Source organism: Erithacus rubecula (genome assembly GCF_903797595.1).
Source record: "Erithacus rubecula genome assembly, chromosome: Z".
NCBI lineage: Eukaryota > Metazoa > Chordata > Aves > Passeriformes > Muscicapidae > Erithacus > Erithacus rubecula.
In genome coordinates this window covers 22,639,529-22,649,371 of record NC_136661.1, presented here as the reverse complement: position 1 = coordinate 22,649,371, position 9,843 = coordinate 22,639,529, and the positions used below count along the sequence as shown (strand labels likewise).

The window sequence follows — 9,843 nt, the reverse complement described above, 5'->3', positions numbered from 1 at the left end:
CACAATCTTCCAAAGTGCTCTCAATTACACTCAATCACAAGTTTTAACAAAAATTGATTGCTTTCAGAGCACACCTGGGTGTGGTCTTCAATGAAGACTAGAGCAGGAACTGGTAATTAACTTGTGATGGTGGTAGCCACAGGCAACTCTGAACACACAAAGTGTCCATAAACAAAAGTTTCAGAACCACCAGTGGCCCGGGGCAAAGCACCTAGACATCTTACTCTGAAGCTGTGGGTTTCAGGAAATTAAATCACAGACACTTTTGAAAGTTTTCCTTCATCTTTGTCACTTGCAGTAGAAGCCTGGGTGTGGAAGTTATGAGGGTAAAAAGGCAGGAAAACTGTCCCTAGAAACCTCAGGAACAGAATTCTGAGGTGAATCAGATATTAAGCTAATCACTGCTTTGTAATTTTAATAAACACTAAATTAGCAGAATTTGTCATACTTTGACAGAGTATGAAGCCACTAGTTCATTTTCAATTTAACAGGCACAACTGTAAGATTTAGCAATAAATATGGCCTACACAGCTAACCTTTCTTAAATTCAAGCACGTGGCAAATCTCCCTTTGGTTCAGCCACGGCCAGGATCATACCCTTTGGTCCCAAGTGAGCAAAGCACTTAGAAACTGAAGTTGAGCATATTTTAAGTGTGTTCTGAAGCGCTGAGCAAGTCAAGGGTCTCCTTGTGCTTCTCTGTAATACAGATGCATGTTTATCATATGGGCAATTTGTTGAAGCCAAAAATGTAGGTTTTGAAACCTCTTTTGAGAATCAATTATTATTATTTTGATTAGACATTCCCTTAGGGAGTTCAGAGCCTAAACATTGTGGCATTGAGCTAATGCAGATGAACCAGAAAGGAAAAATGCATTAGCCAGTAAAGAATCTCTCTGCTGAATAATCTAAACTCAAGGCAGCTTCTGATCTACGGCCCATGGAAGACTTGGGAACTATTAACAAGAGGCCTGTGAAAGGAATCTAAGAAGAACAAGTTTATTTATGCTATGAAGGAATCTACTTATATGAAATGTCTTAAATGATCTCCACACTTCCACGGGAAAAACGCACACGTTTGTGTGCATCAATTTGCGAACATTAAAGCCCACTGATCTAAAATGCTCTAAGGTGCAAAGAAGGTTCACCTTTCTTGGGAGGTGCTGGGATGCACAGTTTAGGCTAGCCCTAGATCAGCAACCCACCTCATGGAAATACTTCTTGAGGTCATGATTTAAAACCCTACATAGGGTTTTTTAGAAGGATCAGAATTAATATTTTTTGATTAAAAAGTGATCTTTCACTATATATTTTTAATGGGTATCATAAAATGACATAATAAATAAACTGTCATGAAAATTTATTGTCCCATCCAGATCTCCTGTCTTCTGGTGTGACTCAGCTGTGCATGGCACAGGAAAAATGCACATCTACACAATCGTCTTGGTTCCAAACAAGCCACTGTTTGAGTACTACTTCATACTGCAAAGCAAGTCACAACAAAAATAATTTTCCAAAAAAGCTTATGCTTCAAATCATGCCCTCTTTTTGGTACATTTTTAAAGATTTTCCTTGCCTTTTATTCTGTGGTAGAGTAGTCAAATGGGTAAAAGAAAGTCAAAATATGAATGATGTATTAGCAAAACCTGAAGTAGATCAAAACCACTTTGGAAAGTATCTGAAAAAATCCCAAACCTTAAGCATGCCCAGGGGCTAGACAAACTCAACTGCTTGGGGGAAAAAAAAATTCCAGAAACTAATCAGAAGTCTTTTTTCCTCCCCAAGTCCATAGCAGTATGAATGCTGCTCAAGCCCACTTCTGATGTCCATGATATAAAGAGAAGACCATTCTTCTCTGGTGCCCATGAAGTAAGGAGAATACTTCAGAAAACTGTCCACTGATCAGGGCTGCTTTGGCTACAGCACCTTTGCAGAAGTCACACAGGCCCAGACTGGGAAATGGGATGCTGGAAATGGATTCCTCTACTGGAGCTGCCCTGGCAGCCAGGCAGCTTTGCCCTCTGGCTGCCTGCACATAGGACAGTGTATCACAAGGGCAGGTGATGAACCCTCCATATGCAAGGAATAAAGTTGAATATAAGGAAAAAAGCATGTCCAACAACAAACAAAAGGTAGCAGAAAGCAGACACAGCGAGTTTTTGCTCTTCAGTCCCAGGTATCCCAAAGTGGTTTCTCAGAATTGGTAGTTGGCATTTCAGGGCCTAGAATTTTCGTAGAAATCAGGTTATAGAGCCAGTTTTGAAATTTCAAGTCTGACTAGAACTGCTGAGACCAGAAATCTCTGCTTATGAAATCAGAATAGAATAAACCAAAATATTTTATGAACTCTTAGAACCCTAGTCATAGCTCTGTTTCCCCACAGACAATACTTCAATGGGTCTTCTTCACCACATTAAGTACTGTTCTTTTCCATTTGTTGACTACAAAGTGCAAAGCTCTCCCTTGTCTAGTATAAAATAACCTGTCAGTAGCTAATTCAACACAGATTCAGTTTTGATCCTGGCAAAATAAATGGCAGAATTTCCAGGATACTAATGGCAGCAGGATTAAAGTCCAACTTCAAACAGCGTTTAACACACGACTCCTGAAGGGAGTTCCTTGGGTGTTTAATTGTACATACAAGGATAATTAAATCTCACCAATTTCTGTAGGATTCTGACATGTGAAAAACGCATTATTTACAGCATCAGGGTGATCATCACATAGACAATTCAATAACTGCATTTGTGTTGTTTAAGTAACTATCTGAGTGCTGCGCATGCCTGGAGAAAAAAGTGGAGCAAAAAGTCTATCACCATCCACAAAGTCATTTCTCCTCCCCTAAATACTGGTTCTAAAACATATTTACAGCTGTTGACTTTCCCTGCATATTAGTCCTATCATAAAAAATATGTCTTCAAAACATCCTCTTCCTTAATTTTTAATCCTACCAAAGCAAAAATAGATACTTTAATAGAAAAATACAAGATTAAAAATATCCTAAAAAATAAAATGGTAGCATGGAATGTCATTTTTACATACACACAAAAAAAAATCCCCTTTTGAATTGCATCAGCTATACAAACACTTTCATATTTACAGTTATGGATGCAGTCCTGTGCTCACTGAAGTTAATGGGACTTGGCCATTGACTTCACTGGGAACAGGAGCAGGCTTGACATGGACTACCTCTGCCCCTCTGAAAAGTCATGGCAGTGGACAGAAAAGAGTGACAAAGCACATACAAGACTGAGGAATTAACCAGAGACCCGACTGTCTTCTCTGTCACTACTTCACATGTGAAACTCCTCATCCTTCACTGGAGTTTTTCTTAAGTCCCACCAGCTAAGAGGGGGAAACAGTGCTTTTGTTTGTGAGTGATGCCACACAAACAAGGAAAGAATGGTTTGTGTGTTTCCACCTGCCCGACTTTCTCAGTGGAATTAATTACAACCAAGTGCCAGTTCCCTCCCAGAACTAAGGCCCGTACACCAAATTTCATATCCCCTGTTATCAGTGTCAGTGATTCAGTGATGCAGGATGGTACCCCAAATGAATCCCTTTTTTCCTTTTGACAGCAACCAGCACCTGTGCCTCTGAAACCATATTTGATACCCGTGGGTGAGATGCAAATATGGAAGGAGGTGGTAGAAGCTAAAAAAAAAAAGAAAAAAAGGAACAAAATGAGATATTCCCCATCAACTAAACCAAGATCTGCTAGCCTTAATAAATGCCTTAGGAAATACTGTCTTTACATATTAAGTACATCCTATAACATCAAACTGCATAATTTTCTTTACTCATGAGATGAAAGGCCATGTGGCATAATGTGATTAGTAAATCATTCCTGAGCTTCTGAAAGAAATTAAGACAAAATTACTGCTTAAAAGAGTGAGTTCTTCAAGAGCCTTTTCTTTTTATACTGATGTCTTTGGTTGTGTCCTTTCCTCTAATTCTTTATTTTCCCTAGGAAGAATGGGATTCTTTTTCATCTTCTTCTTTATGCAGCAGAAAAATGAGATCTAATGGAGTCTTCACGTAACTGCCGATGCTTCCCCATGTTACAGTCCTCCTGTCGAGTCCGTCTCTCAATAGTTATTCTGTATTTCTTCCTGCATGAAAGGAGAGGAACAGAATGAGAAATCCTTCTCCAGCTACAGGCTAACAGACTTCCCTTATGAAGAATGCCTGTAGGGGACAGCTGGGTGCCATTTGAAAAATGAAACGTGGCAGAATGTGAAACCCTGGTCAAAGATTAAAGTAGTTTGCCTCAGAACTCTTTACCCAGGCTCAAGAATGCCTGTTAATTTCTACATGGCAGTCTCAAAGCACTAAGGCATGCAAATTTGCTTCTTTGAAAATTTCTGATCTAAGTGATTACTAGTTTTTGTGAAGTGTCATGTGAACTGTGTCACATCACTGCTTTATATTGATCAAAGCCAAATTTCTTTTCAGTATGCTGGGTTGGGGGAACTTTCTGGAGAGTTCAAACAACAGATCTGACTACTCATTTGTGTTTCTCACTGAAACTATGTATTAACTAACTAATCTTCCCATTTCCCTCTGAGAAAGCTACTATGTTTGTAATGTCAGAGGAGGTAATATGATGAATTAAGAAGAGGGATGTAGAAGACAGATAAGAAATAAACACAAATGCTCATGTATCAGACAGCTCTTCCTGTGTGTGTTCCTCTAAGGCCTTTTGAAGAATTTTGTGTTACTTTGTATGTCAAACAAACCCCCTGACTGCCTTTTTGCTTCCCCTTTAGTACCCAAATCTCCCCCCAAAAATCATCAGATTATTCACATTTACTTTATATACATTTATGCTTCTACTCAGTTTCAGGAGAAATTTTTCAGAAGGGCATTAGTCCAGCTCCATGTGATTGCACTATTGGTGCAGATGCATGGCAAAAACCTTGTATGCCAAGGAAAGCCCTGTTCCACCAGCACAGCTGGCAGGAGTCACAGCTAGGTATGCAGCAGTGGAAGTAAGATTTTCACAACACCAAGGTTTTGATTCAAGCAACACAGCTGAATAGAAAATGGCAATCTAAAAGTTCTGAAAATATTCCCTCAATACCTGTGTCGATATTAGTAAGCTCCAAAATAACTTGAAAAGCCTGTGTTGTTTACTTTCTTTATGTGTTTTCAAGTCAGACCCTTCCATGGGCCAGAGCATGCACAGAAGTAGCTCTTGCACAAGGACAGGTCCAGATTTTAGATGTACAGGTGTTTAAGTTAAAATCCAGTCAAAGCTACATATCAGAACTACTCCCCAGACCTTTTAATTGTTTGCATACACACTCAAACCTGTATTTGCATACTTATTTGTGACAATTACAGGTCCAAATGAAAGATAATCAGAAGGATAATTTACAATTTACAAGGTACAGAAACTGCAAGTACAAATTACTTCCAGGCACACAATTGCTAAATCTACATTTTCTGAAAATCTGACCCATGGACCCTGATTTGTCAGGTTTCAGATATTTATTCTAATGGTGGAATAAGGAGGTTGTCCCTACTCTTGATTTGAGCAATTGCAATCAGATTTCCAGAGTGAAATTCATCCACAGGTCTTGAGACATCTCCAGTGTAGATCTATCTGACAGCACCTGCAGCTTTCTTCAGTAAACTGAGAAACAGGCACTGCTCAGAGATCTAGTTCAGCTTTTATGTGAAGATGACATGAACTGCACAGAATAAAAGTTTTTTTCTCCCCTCTGACCATACATAAAAAGACTGGGTGTTGAGCTCAGGTGTATTACATCCACTTTCACAGAAACCCACCTTTGTTCACATGGATTTCCAAATCTTTGTGTCAGATGACTAGGAGTTCAAGTTCTGTTCTTATAATGATATTTGCATAGCTTTATACCACCCCAGGATATTTGTTGTTCTGTTTCTTGTCCTTACACACCAATTCCCTCCCAATGTCACCAATGCTGCTACCCACACCTAACAACTGTCATCTCTGGTTGAGAATCTATGTAAGATGCAAGAACTTATGATAACATAAAATATACAGACAGATTTTTATTCCCTTTTTCTTTTAAAGATAGCATTAAATTAGCTTGGAATGGACAGACTATCTCACACCCAAACAACATACTATATAAGCAATGAAAGTATGCAAGAACAAAATTATCCTGCAGAATTTCATTTGTAAGAACCTCATAAATAAGCTCGGCTATTTGAAACCCTGAAAGTGTCCTGGTGAATTGAAGCAGGCTTTGCCTGTTTTATTTTGTTAACATTTTTTATAAACAGTTATTTTTTATTGGATAGAATTATTTGATTCTTGTATGCAAAGGTTAATTCTATTCTCCTATCTGGCTTATCCCTAGCAGGAGGATAAATTACTGTATACATAAGGTGCTGAACATGTATTACAAATTTATTCCATCAGTATAGGATCAATTATCAAGACTTCAAATTTGCTGACTAGCAGTATAAGAATTATTTTACTTAAACACGAGTAAAACACTGATCACCCTGCACTGACCCCAGCTTATTAAGTTAAATTCACAGCTTTGGAATCCAAATGCTCTCTTACACCGAAACAGAAATCTCTTTCTGCTCTGCAGTACAATTCCATTCAATACCAGGCAAATGATATAAATCTCTTGCAGATCACAGCCTGCACAACTGTGCTGGCAAGGAGTATGAAACAAAGGCAGCTTTCAAGGCCAGGGCATTTTACTAAAGCAACTGTGAATGTCTGGAACTCACTGGAATTACTTCCATAAGTAACATTACTTAGAGATGTAAGTAGTTACAGGATGAAGACCCAAGTCAGTAAAATTATTTGGATAAACACAAAAGGACAATCAAAGTGTATTCCCTCTCTCTGGTGAAAATGTTACCACATATTATTATGGTGCCTCTCTGTCTCCCACCAAGGATATTCTGCCAGGAGCTGAGAAGTTTGGATGACGAATAAAAAGTTTACAGAACTTTCAGTGAATTGGACTAACCTGAAGAAGTAAAAAGCCATTAGCAATCCTGCTCCAAGCAAGGCGCCCACAACAATTCCTGTAACTGCTGATTCTCCTAGACCACCTGCTTGAAAAGGGAAAAATAAGCAATCAGGGTTTATATTAAGAACTATCTGTATTCATGTATTGGAAAATATACACAATTAGGAAATCAGTGACCAACATTAGATAATAACTAAAGCCTTTCAGAGCTCAGGACTCCATGGGAGCCTGTTCCAGTGTCTGCATGTTTACTTTTTGTTCTTGCTTTCCTTGGAGTTAAGAAATGCCCCAGCTCAGTGTCAGATGAAGGCACAATTCTGGAGATGTGATCCAAGCAAATGCTGTTAGGAAACTGGCCTGGACAGCTTGGGCTGAATCTTAACACTGACAAAGGTTACAGTGACATACATAATGGGAATCAGCACTGAATATGTCTTGAGTCACTATAACAGAAACAAACTCATCTTATCTGGATTAGAATCATAACCCTCTATCACCCAGGTTTATTAAAATTACTATGATTAGCCAACTGTTCCTCTACTTTTTCTGATTTCTTGCAGATAAATTGTTTAAAGTTAAAGACATATGACTTTGGACTTGCTTCAAATCTCAACAGAGGCAAAACAGGGACAGAGTGGCTGAAGAGGAGCCCAAACAGGGACTGTCTTTGGGAAGTGCAGGGCTCCTGAAGAACAATGGCATTTTCATGTGCATGTAGTCTACTCCCATTTCCATTCCCACCTGGGTTTGTGGAAAGGAACAGAAAAGGAAATTAAACTGCTCCCTTCTGTTCCTTCATCCTTGACCCTTGGAGGGCATTCTGTCTGTACAGAAGGAAGAAGGTGCATAGCTACACCACAGATGGTCTGTGTACACACCATCTTCTGAAGGATTCAAGAATTATTGGCCTGGAGTTACCTTTTTACTGCAGGACTAGCAATTTGTCTCTTGTGGAAAGTTAAGACCACCCTTTGTCACTGAGGCACTGTTATTCTCCTACCCCAATCTCCTCGCAGTGTCCTTCTCATTACAACACGGTCTGTGATGTCAGTGTGCTGGAAAAAATGGACACCTGCCCTTTGGAGGTAGTTCCAGACTTCTGAATTCTCAGATGTCACCCCATTCAACTGCTCTCATTTCTCCTCAGCCTACTGAGCCCCTCACAATGCCTTTTCATGACATTGGAAATCATTCTGCACTGGGAGAATGCTGATCCCACTGGCACAGCTGCTAATTATCAGTGTGATTATTCTCTGCTGGGGTTTCAGTTACATCCCTCTTTCTGGCTGAAAGGCCCCTGTAAAGACCTAAAGCCTCCAGAGCTCTGGCCTGTGCATGATTGCTATTACATTTAAGTTCAGTGAAATTATTCAGTGGCTGCCAGACCTTAACCTCCCAGCTGAAGGAAGAGAGAGACAGTCACCACATCTCAGTCGGACAGCTGTGCTAAACAATTTAATATGGCCCATGGTGTTGCAGCAACTCATGGATTCTTCTCTTTGGAGCTGGGGCAGAAGTATTAAGTCACTAAACTTACATGATTTACACGGTGTGTTGTTTGTGTGCTCTGAAACTCGGCTTTCATCCAGCCGCAGCCTGCCGTGGTTCCACGGGTATTTCACGTTCGATCGCATCTCGAATCGCCCCTGCTTCCCATAGTAGTCCCCAATCACCTGTGCAAAACAAGAAAGGGATGAAAAGATTTTCCTGTCAACTTAGAGAAGTGGAACAAACAGCAGAGAAGCATCACTCACTCGATTCCTGTGGCATGATGCTGAATCTCAGACAAGAGGGCTGAAGGGGTCTGTGGGAGGTTATGTAGTGCATGCTCTCCCTAGGGCAGAATCAGCTGAACAAAAGCATTCCTGACAGATGTTTATCTAATCTGTTCATGAAAGCCTTCAAAGATGGAGACTCGACAATTTCTGCACCAATTATTCTGGAACTTAGCTAGCCTTACTGTCAGTTGTTTTCACTAGCATGTAACATAAAATTCTTTGTTTGTAATTATCCATCACTTGTTACCAAATTGCCAGCAGTCATAGCAAATCTTCCTTTCTGAAACACTGCTTTATATATTTACAGACTCCTACCTGATTCTGCCCTCAGGCTTCTCTTCTATATAAATCTAGTTTACACAAACTTCTTAACATTCTGCATTTTCCTAGTCTCCCTAGGCTTTTATTCAATTGCTCCATAGTGAGCTGAGCACTCAGGATTGTGACCCAGCAAAGTGAAAGCATCAATAGCTAGACATGAGTCCAGACTGGCCATGAACAGCCCCAGCCCAGCCCTGCCCAGAAGGACTTGGGGGTGCTGTGGGTGAGAGGCTGGACATGCCCCAGCCATGGCACTGACAGCCCAGAGAGCCAAACGTGTCCTGGGCTGCACCCAGAGCCCCGTGGGCAGCAGGGCAGGGAGGGGATTCTGCCCCTCTGCTCTGCTCTGCTGAGACCACCTGGAGCACTGCACCAGAGCTGGGGTCCCTGCACAGGAGGGACAGGGACCTGCTGGAGAGAGCACAGAGGAGGCACAAAGGTGATCACTGGGCTGGAGCACCTCTGCTCTGAGGAATGGCTGAGAGAGCTGGAATTGTTCAACCTCAAAAAGAGAAGGCTCTGGGGAAATCTCACTGAAGCCTTTCAGTACTTTAAGAGGGTTTATAAAATAGAGGGAGAAAACTTTATCACAGGCAGGTAGTGACAGTACAAGGACACAGATTTAAACTAAAAGAGATTAGATTAAACTGAAGATTTAGATTAGATGTTATGAAGAAATTCTTTGCTCTGAGGGTGGTGAGGCACTGGCACAGGCAGCAGAAAGAAGCTGAGGGTATAACTTCAACATCCCTGGAAATGTTCA

At 40.6% G+C, this 9,843-nt stretch overlaps 1 protein-coding gene across 2 annotated transcripts in view; it reads right to left on the bottom strand.

Annotated features, from left to right (window-relative positions):
• Window positions 1–1,373: 1,373 nt before the first annotated feature.
• NPR3 (natriuretic peptide receptor 3) overlaps window positions 1,374–9,843 on the bottom strand; it is a 41,164-nt gene continuing 32,694 nt past the window's right edge. The window contains exons 6-8 of one of the 2 annotated variants that reach the window (XM_079329873.1): window positions 8,519–8,654; window positions 6,979–7,066; window positions 1,374–4,110 (exon numbers count right to left, since the gene is read on the bottom strand). In XM_079329873.1, the coding sequence (XP_079185999.1) occupies window positions 3,999–4,110; window positions 6,979–7,066; window positions 8,519–8,654 (336 nt within the window). In that variant the 3' untranslated portion in view covers window positions 1,374–3,998. The remainder of the gene's footprint in view (window positions 4,111–6,978; window positions 7,067–8,518; window positions 8,655–9,843) is intronic. The other variant, XM_079329874.1, reaches the window with a different exon arrangement.